Here is a 21338-nt window from a genome sequence, read left to right as displayed (position 1 = left end):
AAAAATGCTCAGCACAGAGCCTAACATGAGTAAGTGCTCAGCACATCTCACAGACATAATTACATTAAAAGGTAAATGTGACGTTTGGTGACACCATGACACCGTCCCTGGGTAGGAGGAAGAACAGGAGGGGAGACAGGGATGCTCAAAGGGGGAAATATCTTTCCCCTCCTGAGTCCCAGGCAAATCTTACAGGGTGAACACATATCACTCTCCCCTTAAGAAAAGAAGAAGAAACAGAGGCTCAGAGTGGTCAAATGACCTGCCAAGCTCTCACAGGTAATCCACGGATGAACCTGACCTTAGCCCTGCCAGGGGTCTGTCTCAAATCCAGTGTTCTCGCCTGTGCACCGTGCTGCCCCCTGGCCTTGTAATCAGTCAGTATGTGCTGACTGGGTGTCTGTCACGCTGGATGCTGAGAACACTGTTCTGCCTCGTCCTTGCCACGTGACCTCCCACCGTGCCTAGAAACTCGGGAGAGGAGGAAGGCCTCCGAAGGCAGGAGACGAGGAAAAACGGTGGTTTTCGCCAATGAAAAGCGTTGTGCATAAATAATCAATACTGTAGACTTTTGCACGAAAAGTCCACTTTCACGGATTTATATTCTTTTGTGGAAATGACCCATGGAATTTTCGCTGGATTCATACACAGATGAATGCAACCCACCAGAGAGTCAAAGCCCATCACGGCTGTGCACCAGATAGCAATTTACTATTTGTTTTGCAACGTTATAAACTATTTAATTTTAGCACAGAGGGCGAGTACAACAGTGCTTGGCATCTTAATTCCTGAAATAGCAGACATCATTCAACACAATTTTTAAAACTGTGAAACATGTTTTTCTTTCGATAACGATTGTGTTTTCCTGATGACGTCGGATTCGTCCCCAGGTAGTTAACCTTAGAACATGGCGTCCACGGACTGCAAAGTCGTCTGTGCTCATCCCCACACAAATGCTTGTACAGCCCACTCCCCAGGCGGGCATCACACTGGTGTGATGAGCTTTGACAAAGCACGGGGCTAAACAGAAAGCTCAGTGCTAAGTGTGCACCTGTCCACCTCGGGGAGAACATCTGGGTTTACCGGGCTGTGCTTTCTTGTGTCTGTAATCAGGAAGTAAAAATGAAAGCTAAGCTAATAGTAATTGTCCCCAGAGCCAGATTATGCCTTTGCTGGGGACTGGGACTTTTCATCTGTTAGAAAATAGAAAATATATTTAAAATTTTATTTTCAGGATTGGAATGACATAATTACATATATACATGCACATATGTAGATACAGGTAGATGCATATGTGTGTGTATGCATATATATGTTTTGATTTTACAAGACATTAAAACATTCCATTGGCCCCCAAAGTATTGTGGGCCCTGGGTCCTGGGTACTGGACCTACTGTGTCTGAGGGCTACGTCGGCTGTGGTCACCCCTCATATGTAACCAAGAACCTCATGGTGCACCAGCTTACCTCACCTACATCCAACACTAACTGAGCACCAGCTTACCTCACCTACATCCAACACTAACTGAGCACCTGCAGTGACCAGCACCTCGAATGGGTGCCGGGGGCTACAGAAAGGAAGATGCCCCACCAGGTGGGGGCTGAGGCTGACATTCCCATTAGCGTGGTGTCCCCAACCCCTTGCCCGGTCTCTGAGACATGGTAGGTGCTTGATAAATATCTGATGAGTGAATAGACTGACGGCAGCATCTCTGCTCATGGAGACGCATCGCAGTCGAGAGGCAATATGATGGTGCATTAACAGCAATAATGAACGTCCGTGCCTTAGCCGTGGGACTCCGGATGCTCGCGAAAGGGATACGAGGATGTTTACAGTAACAAGGGTGAATTTAAAGCAAGGGTGAAGTACAAAGCGCCCAATAAAAGTGGAAGCAGAAGAGTAGGAAGAAGGGCATATATAGGAGGTGGGAGACTTTTGCCTGGAGATCAGCCCTGTGCCTCGGTTTCCACCCCACCCAGCCCTTGCAGATATATGCCTGCCTCCAGCGAGGGGCTGTCATGCCACAAGGCTCGGCGTGTAAGGCTTTGTAAAGCTCAGCACTTTGTATACGTGTGCTTTGGGAGCATCACTCCTTTCCAGGAAGATGCTGGTTTACAACCCTCTGCCACCTGACTTAGTAGGAAAGTGGCCCCAGAGCCACAGTCTGGAATATTCTCTCAATGACACACTCCTGGGTCTGGAAAGTATGTTCTACGTCACATGAGCATGGAGGGATTTCACTTTGGTGGCCAACACATTCGTCTCAGATGTGTTCATCTGCTCCGGCACAGCACGAGCTCCCCCCCTCCCCAGCACGGCTTCGGTGATTTCCACAGGTGACCCAGGGGCCAGGGAGGCTCAAAGCATCGGGTGGAACGCATCTGTTGGAAAGTTAAATGCCTAACGTCTACTCACAAGGGCTTTTGTCCTCTCGCATTCAGATGTTCTCGGATTCCACGGTTTCCGACAGGTGCTCGTTCAACAAAGGTCTCCTGAGCACACGCGCTGTATCAGGCACACGCCGTGGACACAGAAAGACCACACCCAGCCCTAAGAAGCAGCAGACTGACCGGGCAGGGCCGTGGCAAGAGGCTGCCCAGTCCTATGACTGTAGACACAGAACTAAACCTGTGTCCCGACCTCTTCACCTGCAAAAGGAAATCCCACACGGTGGCTGGTGAAACTGACGGAGCCCTTGGGCGTCCACGGCTTCACGGAACAGGTGTTCAAAAACTCAATGGGAAATGATCGGCATCATACTTTACACGCTATTGCGGAATTTTTAAAGCTTCGATTACTGCTTTGCCTCATGCACTAGATCCCACGACCCACCGAGGGAGAGGCCAAGGTGCATCCATTTGGGCCCCTGCGGCACATGGGGAGGCTGACACCTAGTCGGGACTAAGCATGTGACTGATGGATGAGCACATGATGTACCGATGCTCCTGCCCACGGAGGCTGAGCTCTGAGGACCAGGACACCCTACGGCCTGTGCTCATCCACCAGGCTGCCATCCTCTCCCCAGGCAGTGGAACACCACCACTGATCTCAGCGACGCTGGGAGTGCGCGGCATCCCTGGCGGGAGAAAGGGATTATTCTGGTTTCGAGAATTGGATTCCTGATCCTGAGCACTTTATTAAGTGTGACCGCAGATCTTACGTGCCAATCTTGCCAGGCCACAGTACCCAGCTCCTCAGCCAAGCATTATCCTAGGTGTTTCTGTGAAGGTATGTTTTAGATGAGGTGAGCATTTAAGTCATTAGACTCCGAGCAAAGCAGATTTTCCTCCATGGCGTGGGTGGGCCTCACCTCATCAGTTGACGGTCTTAAAAGAAAGACTGACCACCCCCTGCCACCAAGAAGAAAGGATTTGGTCATTTGGTCAGCAGACTGCCTTTGGGCTCAAACTGCAACTCCTATCGTGTCTCCAGACTGCTGAACTAACCTGCAGATTTCAGATTTGACAGCCTCCAGAAAAGCATGAAACACTCCCTTAGCATCGATCTGTGCATGCGTGTGTGTGTGTGTGTGTGTGTGTGTGCGTGTGTGTACACATACACACATCCTACTGGTTCCGTTTCTCTGGAGAATCTGGACTAATAAGTCAAGTATGTGTCAAACGTCCCCAACTGCACCAGGCAGTGACAGGGATATCACAGGGAAGATAGCAGAGAAAGGACTAAAGGGGGCCTCCAGCATCATCTTGTCCAATCCTCTTTTACACATGAGGAAACTGAGACCCAGAGAGGGCAATGATCTGACTCAAGGTCACACAGCAGGTTAGTGCCAAAGCCAAGAACAAAACCACACCTAAGACCCTTCGTTCAATGTCCTACCCACAAGACCACACTGGGGCTCTTGGAGGAACGTTCGATTTAATTATGTGGATAAACTAAAAGCAAAATAATCCAACAGAGGGTTTTACTGAGCATTTTGTGCTGGGCTTTACGCTCCAGGCTCTTACATGCTTATTTCATTTAATCTTCTCAGCAACCCTGCAAGGCAGGCATTAGTGTCCCTTTTTGACAGATAAGCCGCAAATCAGAGAGGCAAAATAATTCCCCTCGGGCAGAGCTTGCCGGCTCTCGATGGGGAGGGGATGGGAGCTCCAACTCTAATCTGAAGCCCCAGCCGCCTGGAGCTGGGAAAGAGGAAAGAGCCGGGATGCACACTGGGAGGGAGGGAGGGAGGGGCCCGGCTGTTGGGAAAGGGACCCATGATGTTTCATGCGGTCAACTCATTCTGCTATGACGCTCTAGCTTCTGCAAACGTCTCTGCACAGAAAGGCTTATTTTGAAGGCAACACCTGGTCTCTAATCCTTTCAGCTGATGCTGCAATCTGCGTGGATCCCCATGTTATTTGCTAATGCACTGGGCTTCCTGGGGATTTGGATGCACCGTTCCTAGGGGAGGCAGGGGGAGTGGATTTTGTTCTCTGCTCAGCAGCCCTTGCCTGGTGGGAAGGCACAGGGTGGGTGCGCAGCACTGAGCCCGCATAATTGGATGGGACCCAAATGGAAAATACACAGGGAAAGAATCAGGTCCCGAAAATAACCCATTGAGCTAAGCTCCATGAGCAAGTTCACTGCTGAGTACCCACAAATAAGCTATTTTATCTGACTCTTGTACAAGACAGGGATGTCTTCTTTGACACACATCCCCAAAAATAGCCAAGAAAAGAAACGGAAAGGGGAAGAAAAAACTATACTGTATCATGTTCCTGCTATGAGTCTATTTTTGTAGTCTTTATACATATTAACTCCTGAAATCCTCTCTAAAAGCAGGTATTATCCCTTTCTCAAGTTGAGAACCTGAGTTTGCAAGGGTGAATGAACGCCCTCAAGTCACATGGCATTGGGGAGCGTGGCAGGTGCCTGACACCATAATCTTCTCTCCCCCATGTCACACCGTGTCAAAGGCAGAGATCTGGCTGGGTCATGCTCGGCTTCTCGGATGCGGCAGAGTCCGTGTCCCCCGCCCCAGCCCGTCCCAGGTCCAGGGTTCTGAACAGTCTCCAGGGGCAGCCCCACACGGTGCTGGGCCCAGGGATGTGCTGCTGAGTGAGTTGGCCTCTATCCGCAGCCGCTCGGAATCAGGCGGAGGAGAGACAGAGATGCCTAGAGCCAACCACGGAGGGAACATTTGGGAGAGGGAACTTCCTCCTAGGAAATCAGAGAGTGCTTCTCAGAGGTGGTGGCATCTGAACAAGGCATCAGAGGATGTGCATAAGAGTTCCCTCTGGGAGATGCTGTAGCATAATCATCCCCACGTGTTCCCGTGGACCTAGAAAAGGCCCTTGTCTTGGAACATGTGTCAAAAATGTTTTGAACCGATCTCTGACATTCCCTAACGTCCTACGCCACATTACCTGGGAAATGGTCTGAGCTGGAGATTTTCAGGTAGATCCTCTGGGGAGGCACATGCGGGCGAGTGAGAAGTTGGCTGAGGGGGAAGCGGCACTGGCCCTGTGACGTGGTCACAACGAAGGCCTCGGTCTACCCCTCAGGAGTCTGGAGAGGGGCTGGGCCTACAGCAGGGGGCTGGGGCTGATCCACGGGACGCACCCAGCACCCACTAACGACGGAGGGTCAGTGCCTGGCCTTGGGGATACGCAGCGGGAGCAGGAAGTCCCGAACTCCCACCCCCCTTGCTACTATCTGCTGGGTCCAGTGTCAACACTGAGGACACCGGTGCCTCGAGGCTCGGTGGCATCTACAAGTGTTTGGAGCCCACCTCCGAGGAAGTTCTATCTGGCTTTAAAGGCTGCTCGTTCCTGGGCACAGAACCCTGCCCCGGGTCCGGGTCCCCTGCACCTCAGGAGGGTCTCAGGAGCTCTCTCCTCAGCTCCTTGCATCGTGAGAACACGAGACACCGCGGCTGGGACCAGATGGAGAAACGCATGGCTCAGCCACCTTTGCGGCTAAGCCTCCTGGCTGGGCCACAGGCAGGGAGACGTGATGTCACAGGAGAGCCAGCAGAGCCGGATATGTGAGGAGGGGGCAGGGCTGCACGGGACAAGGGGGTGCCTCTTTCGTGTCTGGGTAGGCAGACTTCCACGCTTCTACTGTGGACTGTGTGACAGCTCACTGGGGCAACCTGACGGGCTACCAGGTGCCCAGACACCATGTAAAACTTTATCCCGGCTGTCTCCGTGAGGGTTTCTGGAGGAGACTGACTTGAGTCAGCGGACCGAGTTCATGCCGATCGCCCTCCCGAGGTGGGCGGCATCAGCTGACCGGCTAAGAAAATGCAGAACAAAAGGGGACAGTGAGAGAATGTCCTTTCCCTGCCTGCCTTCCAACTGGGACACCCGCGTTCTCCTGCCTGCCCACTTGAGCTCAGACCGGAGCCCCCCACTGGCTCTCTCCCGGGTCCTCGGCTTGCAGGGATGGGTCATGGGGATGCCTCAGCCTCCATCATCACGTGAGCCAATTCTTTTCAACAGATCTCTTTATATATATTGTGTCTACATAAATATGTCACTGCTAGTTGGAAATACTATCATCTGCCCCTCCCTCTATCCGTCTCGAATGCAGGCTGGTTATTTCTGAGCAAGTCCCTCACAAACATAATGACGTGTTGGCTCAGGAGAAGTCCGGGCACAGCGACCCTGAGTGTGGCCAAAGCCCTGCGCCTCACAGAGAGGTAATGACGGGAGTTGACTGGGAAGAAGGAAGAAGGGAACGGTCAGGATGTGCATATTTATTGAGCGCCTACTGAATACCAGCACTGGACTAGGACCTTCACACTCATCGCACCGATGGCTCCACACACAACCCCAGAAGATTACTGAATCTTTGTGAGTCCACTCTTCAAGGGGGGAAACTGAGGCTCAGAGAAGTGAGCAAGTGGGAGACGGAGGTGGCGTTGACAGGGGCTCACGGCCGACGGGCTGTCCAGGTTACCATGTCGTCCGGGGGAAGCCGCTCACCGCGTGCCCTCGCAAGGGACCGCCCAGAAGAGGACCCTACAGTGTCCACCCCAGGGTCCGGCATGAGGAATATGTTTCACAGAAAGGAAGGAACGGACGGACGGGTGAGAGGAAGGGGCCCACACGCACCCCTGCGAAGCTGCATCTGGCCCCGGGGCCACGTCCCGTGTGGACCTTACCTCCGAGGAAGTCGGCTTGCAGTACCCAGCTCCGAAGACCAGGTTCTCCAGAGAGAGGCTGGACTGCTCCGGTCCCGCGTCTGGGCCGCCTTTACCAAGCCAGGACCCTCTTCCCGGACGGGTAAAACTGAAAGGCGGGGGATTGAAGAGGGAGAAACAGTGTGAAGAAAGCGATGGTGCTGTTGGCTCTGCCCCTCCGGGCTGTCAGTGGGACATGGCGAGATAAGCCACTTAGAAGGAGCAGTTTGCCCCTCAGGATGCCGGCCTGACAAGGGGTGCACCCGGCACGCGATCCTGGGAAGCGAAGACAGCACACAACCTGCTCTGTGAACACGAACATGCCCGGAAAGGCCAACCGTGCACCTGCCGAAAGACACCGAGGCACAGCTCCAAGGCCCCAGGACCAGAGGGACAGAAGGACGGGGGCTCCACCCGCTACTGTCTGAGTCCTGTGTCTGCTCCCTTCGGGGCACAGTCTGGGGTGAGCTCCTTCAACCCTTCCCCTCCCTGAGCCTCCATTTGTCCTGTAGAAGAGCGAGAGCATCACAGGTGCTCAAGGAATCTCCCTGGAAGGATCCAGTCCAAGCGACCCACATCCCTGCTTAACGCCCTGACGGGAAATAAAGTTAATATGATACGTTTAATTCATGTATTCAAACATGTATCCGGTGAGCGCCACAGGCCTGGCAGTGAGTCAGGTGGCAGGTGGCAAGACGATGGAGGCCCAGCCCCCTCTCTGTGAAGACATTTTGCATAGAGAGGGAGGTAGAGGGGATACCACGAAGGTGAACTCAGAACAGGGCGCACTGGAGAGCAGTTTATAAAGCAAACCAGGGGGTAGGAGGGATAGTCGAGGGGTCACCGATAGAGCACGGCCCAGGGGTCAGGGGCCGCCATCCAGGCTGGTCTGTCCAGACTGGGAGCCTGGTGACAGTGCCCATAAGCTCCATGACATGGGGAGGGGACAGCTTTTATGCCGGGCAAGCTGACACCAGCACCTTCACTGGGGCCTCTGAGGATTCTGTGAGACTGGCTCAACGTGGCTTCAAGTGCAGCGTCAGACAAACAGCAGTCATTCAATAAAGGCTCCAGCTGATGTTGATGACACCACAAATAAAACAAAACCTTACACAATCATTATTATCTTTATGTAGCCACCGCTGCTAATAACACACACCTAATCGAATAGAATATAGTCATTACTCTGATTTGTTTACTGCGATTTTTTTTAATTTTTTGACCTTTATTTATTTTTGAGAGAGAGAAACAGAGACAGAGTGTGAGCAGGGGAGGGGCAGAGAGAGAGGGAGACACAGAATCCGAAACGGGCTCCAGGCTCCGAGCTGTCAGCACAGAGCCCGACGTGGGGCTCGAACTCATGAACCATGAGGTCATGACCTGAGCCGAAGTCGGACGCTTAACCGACTGAGCCAGAACTGCAATTTAAAGCAAGGGTACAGTTTGGCTACAACTGGATCAAAGGAACATTGCAGGAAAACACAGAACATGTGCATGAGCAGTGATGCTCACGGCATATTCGGGGGCAGACCGCAAGTTAGTAACTGGAATCACTAGCTATTTTCCGGAACTGTGGCCTTGACGACTCTTCCAGAGGATCTGAATCCCCCCAGTGGAATCCACCTGCCCCATTTAAGGCTGAAACACTGGAGTCTCTTCTTGAGGGTGTTTCAGGAAAGGCGGAAGGTCTTTTGAGGTTAAATTTTAATTTCTCACCTGCTCCTTCCTGATTGGACTTGAGGAATGCTGGGAAACTCACTTTTCTGGAAAAACCTGAAGTTGCCCCATTTGACAGGTGTTTCCCATCATTTTAAAGGGTTGCCTTTGTTCCCAGCCACTGTGAGGTAACTAACAGAAATCCTTCCTATAAAACCCAGAGAACAAAAGACAGTTCTATTTTAACTGCCATCCCTGGAGAAGCCAGGCTCTGACGCTGAATATCTCTGTGCGCTCCATTCGATTTGCAAGGAGCTGTTTCCATCAGAAGGTTAAGTTTTCTACGAGGAGTTTCCAGGTCCCAAATCCTCGTTAGAGTATCAGGGCTCCCGGCGGCAGGAAGATGGCTTTTCACAGCCGTCTTGGGCAACATGGACACTTAGCTCCTAGCTGGACCCTGGCTCTTGTCTCCACCCTGATATCGCTGCCAGCCCAGCTGACTCTGGCCGCAGGAGGGATCTTACAAAACACAGGTCTTACTGGGTGATTCTTCTGCTCATGTCCTTCAATGCCCCCTTCTTAAACAATCAATGGATTTTCAATTCCTCAATGTGCCATTCGTTACACTGCTAAATGAGACCTTTATCCTTCCAAATTTATTTCTCACTGTGCTAGACATGAGGCCGAGATCGGACCCCGAGATGTGCACATGGCGGGCGCTGCATAAATATTAATCAACGGAATGCATGGCCAAGGGTTTACGTGTGCTATCTCATTTACTCCTTCTAATAACCTTCCCGCACAAACTGCAACAGAAACTCGGGGAGCTTAAGTCATGTGCTGGAGCTAACGCGCTCACTCAGCAGGGGGCTCAGAATAGATCCCTCTGACCCCAAAGCCAACAGTTCAACCCCACCCTCCATCACATTCCCACTCCCAGGATGGTTCGCTTGCTGAACTAGAGTTACTTACGTATGTTTCTGCCCTGCCAAACTCTAAGCCTCTTAAGGTCCCAGATCTGATCAGCTCATCCCAGAGCTTCCTGGCTTGGCCTTCCAGAAATGGGTCAAGCTTAGACCACCCACCACTAAGCAAGCACATGGTCACCATGTGCAGCATAGACAATGAACTTCATCTCACTGCACTCTGTTCATCTCTGCTGGATTACTATCACTGCCCATTTCGTAAGTTCCCTCCCTCCCTCCCTCCCTTCCTTCTCCTTCCTTCTTACTTCAATGTTGAAACAGATGTCTAGAGCGGTTACACATCACTCCGAGGACCCCCAGGAATTACCTGGTGGCTGCAGACAACAGGACAGGCCTGACTCCAGCTGAGGCACAACAGCTCAGTGTCAGGCCCCAGAACCACCGGCAGGGCACTCCTCTTTCCTACCCTGGGCCCAGGGCTGGGGGGCCCGGGGCGGGGGACGGGGGAGGGGGGAGGGCGTGGCTATCACCTCACTTCCAGCAGGTGATAGCCAGCCACTCATAGGACACCACCTCCCGCCATCAGCCCCGTGTCACTGACGGCAGACTGTGTCCTGAAGTCTGCATCAAGGCCACTTTTTGCCAAGCCTCAGAGCGAGCACACAGCCAGGGAATATCTCTGCAGGATCCTCATGCCCGCCCCCCCTTTCTGGATTCTATTTTTCCTGCAATTTCCCAAATTCAGGTCTGCTTTCCTTTGATTATACCTATGATTGCTGTTAATATTTTCTGCGAAACTCTGAGCAGCACTTGGCGTATAATAACACCATAAATGCAGACAAGGAAGTCTATCGCAACATCTCCTTAGCTGCCCCTGTGGGATATACTGTGCATACCCTAACACTGGTCCTGGGGCACAGCAGGCCCTCGATATAGCGATTGAGAAAGAACAATGAATATTCCCATGGTCTTCCTTACAGGGGTGTCTCCTTTTTCAGGGCCCAGTCTGGAGGAGCTCGACCCTAGACGGGCAGGAGAATGTCCACATTGCCAGCGGAGCGCTGGAGGCCAGGCACGGCACACGCACAGCCCATGATGCCAGCCCCCTCCACCCTCAGTGCCCTTGGCTCCTTTCTTGGGCTCTGAGCTAACTCCCCAAGGGCTCTCCCTATGTCAAAACCCTACACTGCTCAAGGCCCAGTGTATGCAATGCACCCTTTCTTTCAGAAACTTCTCACCATGCTCCTTAGCCCACTTAGTCTTTATCTCTGGATGACACTTCTCAGTTTGGGGATTATGGTTGATTGGACATATATCCATCCTGTCCACCATTCAGATCAGTGTCTGAATTAGCCCCCACAGCAAGCAGAGCCTGGGGTGGGGTTCGGCTGAGGGGCACGGGGACTGGGTAAAGGCCTCCAGGAACAGCATCTGCGGGCCCCGTCAGCCGGCCAGGATCCCGGCTCCTTTCCTAGTCGCTGACCCCAGCAGGTGATCGGAGCCAAGCTCTTACCCAACCATCAGTGGGGACTGGAGTCTCATGCATATTAACCACCAGCAGTGAGAATTTCTCCTTAAAAGGGGCACTGGAACGTTAGTTCCTTCCCGAGACTCCACATCGCAAGATTCTATCCCTGACTGTCCCTTTGCATGCATGACCACCTCGTGCCCACGTGCACGGGCAAGGTTAGGAAGTGACCTGGTGCACAAAGCAGGCCATGCCAGGCGCACGAGGAACATGCTCACCGTTGCCAGCTCTGTAGCCCCCTCTTGAGGATGCATTAAGCCTCGGTGCATCACAGGGCTTCACTGACAGGGTGAACACAGGGCCATACGGGTGGCCTTGCATTTGAACACATGGCAACCTGGGGAGGGGCGCAGAAAACAGAGTCCCTGTCCCGCGCTTAGCCACTACCCTTGCTTGAGAGCCACTAAGATCTGTGCACGGGACACGAGTGCTCCTGGTTTAGAGAGGAAGACTGTGCATCTCAGGGACACGTGGTGACTTCTCAGATAAGGCACGGTTAGAAAAGGCAAAGCCAGGTGCAGGGCCCACGTCCGATCCGAATCCACTCTTGCCAGGTCTACTCCGTTGTTGGCAGATTCAGCCCCTTGGCTCCCTGCCCACGCGCCCTGGACTCCTGATGCCCTCTCCGCGCCGCCCACCGCCCACCTCTCCCCTGCCCCCGAGGGAGGCCCAGAGCCTAGACCCTCCTCCTGGGAGAAGCCCCTCTGGTCTGCGCCCACCAATCCCGGCCAGCCCGGCCCCCCTCAGCTGCGCCGTGGAAGGGGTATAATGAGAAATCCAGGGCAGCGCCCCACGCCCCCGCGTTCATGTGCGTAATTTCATACCTGATCAGGGGCTGCTGCAGAGCCACCAGGGCCGCGTGGATGGTCACCGAGATCACCGACAGGTGGAAATAGTCGAACATGACGGGGACCTGGTGGTGCAGGCCTCTTCGGGGGTGGAAGTGCAGGCCGAGCGTGCGGCTGCTAATCAGGGGTGCCCCCGCCACGTCCCTCAGCCTGGAAGGCAAGCGAGTGAGCCCAGGTGAGTGATGGCAAGCTATCCCTGCTGTCACCCAGGCAGGTCTGCATGATGGTCCCGCCCCGGGCCAGCCACCACGCACGCATCATCTGATCCGTCCCCTACGATCACCCTGTCTGGTTTGAAATCCCTGAGGCTCCGAGAAGGAAGAGAACTCAGGAGGCATCACACGGTTACTTCTCAGCAGCCCCAGGGCTCATGCTTTGCTGCCACTGATACCAAGCACCCCCTCCCCTGTCAGGCCAGTGACGGAAAGACGCTCAGACCCCTTTTCAGGGCTCACATCAACCCTGAAGCCCTGGGCCTCCCTCCCACCCACGCTGCTCGTCTCCCTCCACCAACGTCCAGAACAGCACTGCCTCGTGAGTCTGGGTTTTCTGCCAGAGTCCTACCTCTTATGGCCAGGAAATTCAACTAATTCGTCCTTCTGTCTTAATACCTCACATTGTATCTGGCAAACTGTAGACGTTGGCCAAATGTTTGCTTATGGAAAAGAAGTGGCTGACCAAAGGAATAAATGAGTCCCAAAGCATAATGGCTGAACAGTCTGGCAAGTTTCGAGAAGGATTCCTGCACCTTTGCTCTAGCATTCTGTCACTGGGGTGTGTCTGATTCCTAAGAGATGAACTGGCTGGTAGGCAAGGCCCAACAGAGCCATTGGTTATAAAAAAAAGGGGCTGATTCTTCTCTAAATAAAACTCTTCCAGTGCTAACCTCAAGTTCTGGAAGCCAATCACTCCGGCTCTCTAAGTCTCCCTGAAGCAGAGCACTTGGGAAGCATGGATGGGGCATCTTCCATGGGTAGAGCCCAGAGCGCAGAGAGTATTCGGAGGACAAACTTCTCCTTCCTCCGTAGATGGAAATGAGACACCGGGAGAGGAAGGGAAGGGAGCGGACTCCCAAGACCCAGCTCAAGGGGCTGGAATTCCCCTGGAATCCTGTCGCTTGGCTTGTGTGCAAATTGGCAAGTAAATCATTACAGCCCAGGGTGACTCCATAAACAGACCACAAACAACAGCCTCCTCTCTTACCAGGCAGAAACCTGATGGGGATGGGGAAAGGGGGTACCTCCCGAGTCTCAGAAAGCCATTAGCATTTACATTCACTTTAATTCTGACAATAATTTACTGAGGCCTTACAATGAACGGAATCCAGTGCTTTTCCCCTTAATCCTTATGACCGTCATATGAGATCTTTACTAGTATTATTCCATTTTCAGATAAGGAATCAAAGCCAGCATGGGTTAAGTGACTTGTTCCAAGTCACGAGACAAAACTGAAATGCTAGACCCACGTTCATCTGACCACACAGTCCCTTCTGTGCTACTGGACTTCGTCACTTGGAATCCATTCAGACACAAGCTTGTGGGAATCACAGACATATTCTTAGGCTACAACAAGAGGAGGTGAAGCACACGTCAGGGGAGCAAAGGTGTCAAAAATGTTAAAAGAATTTAAGCCACATCAATAGGAGTAAAGAACTCAGATTAAAGGAGGTGATAGCTGCTTTGTGTTCAATAATGGATAGAACCAATCGATGGAGATAAAACTCAATTCATGGGGGTCTCAATTTAGAAACGATGAAGGTCACCCTGAGCACTGAGTTCCTATAAAGGAACCAAAAAGAGATCAAACACAAAACACAGAGAAAGAATCCTGATATTTAATTGGAGATGAAGAGATGACTTTATTGAAGAGTCTTGTTTATCTGATCTTAAAGGGTCATCCAGACTGAGAATTTTCCTAAGTGGTTGCAAGGATTAAAATCAAGGGCAACCGAAGAAAGGCACACAAAAAGGACTTGTTCCTTAAATAAAGAAGAATTTCCTCATAGGCAGAACTGTCCAGGGACAGAAGGAGATCTGATGGGAAGGAGTGAGCTTCCCATCCCTATGCAGGCATGTGCTCGTGGGCCTTTGCAAAGTAGCAAGTGCAAGTGTGAGAGGGCCGACTGGAGCAGGGTGATCTTGACTTTGGCCGTTCCAAGTCCCTGATATTCGATGCCATGCTTCCCTATTTGGTCTCCACTCGGGCCTACATGGTTCTAAAGAAGCCATCTGCCTGGGTCATGTTTCAAAGCCTAATGCATATCCCCAGGATGTGCTACAGACACTGCATCATCCTTAAACCCAATTTAGGAAAATGAAAAAATATGGCATTTTAAATTCTTCCCCAGTCCCTGGCTTCCTGTTCCCCTTAGCTAATCTTGTACTCCATGAAAACCCCCTGCTCTGATTGTTATTAAGTGCTCTGTATTACAGACAGGAAGTGACACGTGGAAGCCCGGCCCCACAGGCATCTAGGAAGCCACAGAGAGGAAGAAGACATTGATTCGGCAGACCACACACTTGAGATACTGTCTCTCTTAATCTTCATAACAGACTTGTGAGACATGGGTTCTATAATAATGTCCATTTTATAAATGAGGCTGTTGAGATGTAGGAACAATTCAGGGATTCGATCAGCATCTCGTGGCGGCTGAGCACAGAGCCTGGGCTGCTAAATGTCCTACACTTTGGTCCCATCTCCATGAACTCCCATCTTGATGGCAAGATGGTCTCATCTCCTGGGTCTGCCATGATTTATCATTCAGACTGCCAGGCAGGCGGGATGGAGAATGACTTCTAGGCCAAATATGGAATCATTTGCAGGGTTCTCTGACTGCTTGGAAATGTCTACCATGGAGTAATGGATGAATGTCTTTGAGGAAGCAGGTACAGGAAGATAAGGCAGGGTGGGTTAAAGAAACGGGCGGATGATCGGAATCGCAGATGGTTGAGGGGGCATATGGGAACAGAGGCAGAGGCTTAACTTCTGAGTTTATAGGTTAGGAAGAAAGCCAGCTTCTTGCAGGGGCTCTAAGTTCAATATGGTGCTGGAAGAACAAATCCTGAGGAAAATAAGATTTCCCAAGCATCCACCATCTCACAAAGAGGTAAGAAAGCAGTGATGAGGGAAGCAAGTGGCCTGAGGGCCTTGGGGGCCAGACAAGAATGAGGAATCTGTGATATTGAGCCCAGACACCATGGCAGGACCATGGACAGATGCCTCTGACAACCCAAACACTAGACACCACCATCCGCACATCAGCAGATGTCCATTCTCAATGCGCAGACACATCAGGTCACTGACATCTCAGAGGACCCCATGTGACTCAACTCCTCACATTATGGAAACTCTGTAAAAACCAGACACATCTCAGGGATGGGATGGTCCTTGAGAAGGGGGAGAAAGTTCCAAAAGGGCGTCTGAACTCTGAAGGGATTGGGAGGTCGTTCTGACAGCATTAGACCATTGGCCACCTGGTTTTCTATTTTCCATAGGAGGATGTGATGCTTCTGCTGAAAAGGTTGTAGAGACCAGAAGTGCAGATTAGCTTGTGAAGAGTGGTCAGGATAATTCTCTGCGATTCTGCTAACAGAACAGAGGAAAAAGGAGTGTCTGCCCCATAACTGTAAGCCTAGTGAGAGGGATCTTCAAGTGTGTTTGCCCTTTGTCCCCTACAATTGGGGGAACATAGGTCCTGGTACCTGAATCATCTTGCATATGTCCTCAGGGGAGAGGCTGAGGGTGGCTGGATTGGCCAAAGGAAGAGTGAGCAGGATTACAGGGGGAGAGGGTTCCCCACCCCTGAGGGATTAAAGTGCCTTTGTTCATTTCCCAAGGACCAGATATGGGTTTTTTCAAGAATATGCCAAAAGAGCTTCCAGCAAGGAGTGAATGGCCCAGGCACAGGACTACATCAAAGAACTACAGTGGGGGAGTGAGCAAGCTTGCCTAATTAGTGAGTATATCCCCAAAGAATGCATAGGGATACCCCAAGAGCAAAGGGTGCAGTGATTCAAACTCTACTGAGCCTTGCCTGCAATTGAACCTGTCCTATATGACCTCTGCTCCTCTGTAATCCCTTAACTCCTGACGGAGCGTGACCTTGTGAGACCCACACACCCCTGCAGGGAAGGAGGCAGGAACAAAGAGGAGGCCTCCCACCGCCCTGCTCCTGCCCTGGGAGTTTCCTGACCTCAACAAGCCTGAAGCTGGGGGGTGGCAGAAGCAGGCAGGGGAGGGGGGCAGTGAAGAGGTCATAAACTGGATGAGAGGTTAGAGTTTTGGTAATACCCTCGAGTGGCCTTCCTGATACCTGAAACAGGGACCATTTATTTATGACCTGACGGAATCTACAGCTGACAGCCTGCCCAGAGTAGCAGGAGCGGGATGCCATGGATCAGGCTGAGAGGAAGCAGTTATAGGAAGGAGGAGCGTTGTCTCCTGCCTGTTGAATCGGCATGTCACAAGTCAACGGGTTTTCAATTTTCAGAGAGTTGAAGCACAGAAGCAGATATTTGGGACAAAGACGTGGGATCCAGGCAGGCTCTCCTCTGATTCAGAAGGAGCCTTGAGGATTGCAGCCTCATAGGGTCATCAATCTGAAGACCTAATTAATACCGCACCGGAAACGAATGGAGGTGTCAGGTATGAGAAGGTGCCAGATACTAAAGGCAAGCAGTCAGGAGTTGTCTGTGCACCCAGCACTTGAGCTATCTGCCTGAAAGGCACGCGGTCTACAGTGACCGTGCAGACGCTCCCAGCCCCACTGCTGGGAGCCAGGCATCTGGGAAATGTTCTGAGGTTCAAGGCCAGGAGGTGCCCCAGGGACGAGGAAGGGTTGGAGGAAGGAAACCAGGATTTGGAGACTTCAGGGACACTCACTGCTGTTCACTGTCTGTAAAGTGGAGATCCACCTTGAGCTGAAAATCGACTTCACTTAGTGCCTCTTCCACCTGCAAGAGAAACAAAGTGGAAGGGATTTAGCAGTCATACCTGGCCCAGATGAAAAATGTAGCTGGCCTAATTCCCAAAGTTTAGGAAAAGAACCTCACTGCAACGTTAATGTCATTTACTCATAAAGCAGAATTCCCATGCAGAGTCCACAGAACTCTGGTTGGAGGGGAGCTCTGTGAGCATTATGAGGAAATCAGAAGGAAGGGATTTATGGAGTCAAATGGGGGAAAAAGCCAATTTGCAAAAAAAAATGTTAGGCAAGTTTTCTATAGCGCAGGCCTTTTGAGCCCCTTACTTCCCAAACAGATTTGATCTGGAATCCTTTTCGGCAGGAGGGAAGTGTTCTGTAGCACCTGCTCTGGGAAAGGGGGCTGTGAACTTGCCCGGAAGAAGCCCCCTTTGGCTAGCGATGGGAAAATGCTGGAGGTGACATCATCTCTGCCCTCGGGCACCCTCGCCAGGTGGGCACTGCTGTCCATGTGTAAGCGGGGAATGCTGACACCCAGGAAAGTGGGGGTCATCCCCCAAGAGGGCTCAGCTTCATAAGAAAGCAGGTCTTTCTTTTTTTTTCTTAAGCTTATTCGAGAGAGAGACAGAGAGGATCCCAAGCAGGCTCCGCACTGACAGATGTGGGGCTCGAACTCATGGAGCCAAAGACCAGAGTCAGATACTTAACTGACTGACCCACCTGGCCACCCCCAGATCTTTCATTTTTGGCTTGAGGTCCATTTCATTCAACCGTTTACACTTTGAGACACGTTGGCATTTCCTGTCCTATCCACAGCTGCTTTCATTCTTCACTTTCCTATTTTCCTCAATTATCAAAGGAATCTATTTGTTCTACCTGCTGGCTTCTCACCTACATCTAAAAGATGGTACCCTCTGCTCCTCTTTTCCCACTTCCAACACCATCCCACCTTCAGGAAGGATGCCTGCTCAACACCAGATCCTTCTGCTGCCGCTGCTCAGCGGGGAAACCTAGGTGAGCACTGCACACTTGGGGCAGGGCATGAGTTCCTCCCCACACCCAGGCTGGACAGAGCCCTTCTACCCTGTAACCCACAAAACCCTGGTATCTAATTTCTATCTTGGCATTCAATGCTTCCTATTGTAATTGTTTCCGGTTCATAACCGGGAAGCCCGGGACCCAAATTGTTTCTGTCTAGTCCTCGCCAAGCTGCAAGTTGCACCTTACAAATTGCAAACATTCAAAAATCAGGCAACCTCACATTTCTATTGCAAGTTTCCAGCTTCTGTTAAAAAAAAAATCCCTGGACCCGGCAATGCAGGCCTGGCATTTGCAAACTTCACTTGGATCAGGCTCACGGTGTTCACTGACAATCCCCATCTGGCCTGTGGCTAAATCCCACCCACCCCCACCCCCCCCACCACCACAGTGTCCACAGCAATCAGTCATCATTAAGGGAGAGAGTAGTCTCAATTCATTCTGGATCCCCAGCTCTAGGAATAGAGCCTGCCACATAGAAAGTATTCATGTGTCCTGAGGAATAAATAAAGCTCTTCTCCACCCCCTCTCCTGTTGGTTTTTGTTTCTTTGCAAAATGTCCTCATCCTTCAGGGATGGAAATCTCTTACCCAAAGGCATCTTTGGAAACACGTTCCTGGTTAAGCAGAACTCAGGCACAGACATATGGATGGAATTTATCTTTAGGTCCCCAGGGTTTTAAAATGTGTTGGGAAAAAAAAAAGCATTTAAAAGTTAACATTTTGCTGGATCCAAGTGCTATGAATAACTTCCTCTGCTAGCTTTGTTTTGCATAATCACAAACCTTGCTTCGTACACACAACCCAGGCAGCTGAGCCTCCTGCCGCCCGTTCCTCGGAAGTGGGACTGGCAAAGGAAACCCGCCTAACCTCCTCCCGAGCGTGCTGGCGAGAAAAACTCACTGTAAGCCCCAGTTTTAAACTTGCTGCAATTCCTTTGGAACTAGGAGCGGAATCCCGGGCCAGGGTTGAGCCTGGCTATGGGTTTACTGATGTCTCAATAAATCTTGAATTCCAAGATGCTCCAGGATAAAGTCACTGGCTTCTCTAACCATTCAATTAATCATTGGCAGTTGGCTGCCTTCCCCTCCCTCAAAATACACACCCTCGTACATGGGTACGTGTGGAAAGGTGCACACACCTGTGCACGTCTGTATGTGCACACGTGCACGCCCAGCCACTGATGCATATCACTTGGTTTAAGACATCACCTCCCTTTAAGAGTCATTGTTTTGGGGCGCCTGGGTGGCGCAGTCGGTTAAGCGTCCGACTTCAGCCAGGTCACGATCTCGCGGTCCGGGAGTTCGAGCCCCGCGTCAGGCTCTGGGCTGATGGCTCAGAGCCTGGAGCCTGTTTCCGATTCTGTGTCTCCCTCTCTCTCTGCCCCTCCCCCGTTCATGCTCTGTCTCTCTCTGTCCCAAAAATAAATGTTGAAAAAAAAAATTTTTTTTTTAAAAAAAAGAGTCATTGTTTTAGGGGCGCCTGGGTGGCTCAGGCTTTGGCTCAGGTCATGATCTCAGGGCTCATGAGTTCCAGCCCCTCGCTGGGCTCGGTGCTGACAGCTCAGAGCCTGGAGCCTGCTTTGGATTCTGTGTCTCCCTCTCTCTCTGCCCCACCCCTGCTCGCTCTCTCTCTCTCTCTCTAAAAAATAAATAAACATGAAAGAAAAGAGAGAATCATTGTTGAGCAGCAGGAAGCAGCGTGGTGCAGCACTGAACATAAAACCAGTAGCCTAGTATCCGCAGAAGAGTTCCTATGCAGCAGCTGACTGCCCATTCTGTCTTCTCCAATGTGGATAAAACGGAGAATTCAAAACTATTGTCCCTCATTCACAAATGAGAACATTGAGGCTCCATGTAGGAGGGAATTCCCAGTTCAACCTCCCCAAGGTCAGCTGGCGGGTAAGTCCCACAGCCCAGATCCAGTCAAGGGTCCAAAGCTTCTTTGGCCTTGTTGTGTGATCCCCTCTGTGTTGTGGGTATGCCTTCCCTCCCTGGTTGCTTTCGACTCCGCTCATGATGCTGACTCTTCTCCATTCTTAGCTTCTCTCCTGAGCTGCATCACAGCCAGTGGGGGAGGAGGCAGCTTCGGACATCAAGCTACATGTGTGCAATATTTGGCTGTAGCCTGCACCAATCAGCCCCTCTAAACTGGTTTTCTCAGCTGTAGATGAGGTTAAATATTACTTCCTCCTTAGAGAGCACTGCTATTGTGTGACTAAGAAAATACACCCAAAGGGCTTAACACAACATGTGAGCCAAGACCATTCTTTTTTATTATTATTTTTTGAGTGAGAGAGAGGGAGAGAGAGAGACAGTGCATGTGTGTGTGTGGGGGGGGGGGGGCAGAGAGAGGAAGAGAGAGAATCCCAAGCAAGCTCCATGTTGTAGTGCAACTGACTCAATCCCACGAACCATGAGACCATGACTTGAGCCGAAACCAACCAACTGAGCCACTTGGGCATCTCCAAAGACTACTCTTACAAATATTAGTTATTATTGTTATTTCCAAATTCCTATGGACCTGGCCACCAGAGGACCCTTCCTATACCAACTCCACATGGTGGGTCCACATACTGGTCAGAAACCCAGGCTTTTGTGGTCAAACTGCCGGGGTTCAAATCTCCACTCTACCACTTTGGTAGGTGACTTTGGACAAATCACTTCTCTACATCACTGTGTCCTCCTCCATAAAGCAAGTGTTGCAAAACATACCACAATACCGTAGTGATGGGCTGCTGAGACATTCCAAGCAAAGCACTCAGTGCAACGCCCACCACACAACACACGTTGAATACATATAAGGTGGTATTAGTGTTAAGATCCTGTGGTTGTTACTATAACTCAGCCTGCATTTCTATCACTTCCCAAAAGTGATCTTCTCCCAGCTACCCTGGACCGTCAATGGACCCCAAGCCCATTTTGTGGCCAAACCTTACGGTCAACTCCCACTGAACTTTCTTGACTATGCGATGTGCTGCACCCCCCACACTTGAGCCCAGGTCCACAGGCCCTCGGCTGAAACACAGCTCCCTCTTTCCACACATCCTCACCGTTGCTGCCTCTGCTGTGGTGCTCCCCAACACCCGCGTGGACCCTAGCACTGCCTCCATGTCCTAGGGCTTTGGGCCCTACTTTCCGTACTTTTGCCAGAGGGACCTTTCCAAATCCCAACTCTCCTCCTCCTGATTCCTGAGGGCGGCCCCCGCTTTCACAACAGGTAAACATACGGTGTCCGGCAGGGCCTTCATGGTGCTAACTGCTGTGTCTTCAACTCTCCCGTCCACTCTCGCC

At 51.4% G+C, this 21338-nt stretch overlaps 1 protein-coding gene across 5 annotated transcripts in view; it reads right to left on the bottom strand.

Moving 5' to 3' along the window:
* The window catches only part of FAM135B (family with sequence similarity 135 member B), a 282778-nt gene that overhangs the window by 72396 nt on the left and 189044 nt on the right, over window positions 1-21338 (bottom strand). For all 5 annotated transcript variants that reach the window (XM_086695631.1, XM_086695629.1, XM_086695627.1 and 2 more), the window contains exons 5-7: window positions 16969-17039; window positions 12064-12237; window positions 7112-7238 (exon numbers count right to left, since the gene is read on the bottom strand). In XM_086695631.1, the coding sequence (XP_086551757.1) occupies window positions 7112-7238; window positions 12064-12237; window positions 16969-17039 (372 nt within the window). The remainder of the gene's footprint in view (window positions 1-7111; window positions 7239-12063; window positions 12238-16968; window positions 17040-21338) is intronic.

The sequence above is a fragment of the Puma concolor genome, chromosome F2, assembly GCF_028749965.1.
Source record: "Puma concolor isolate L17-30 chromosome F2, mPumCon1.1.hap2, whole genome shotgun sequence".
NCBI lineage: Eukaryota > Metazoa > Chordata > Mammalia > Carnivora > Felidae > Puma > Puma concolor.
This window is presented reverse-complemented; position numbering and strand designations above follow the sequence as displayed.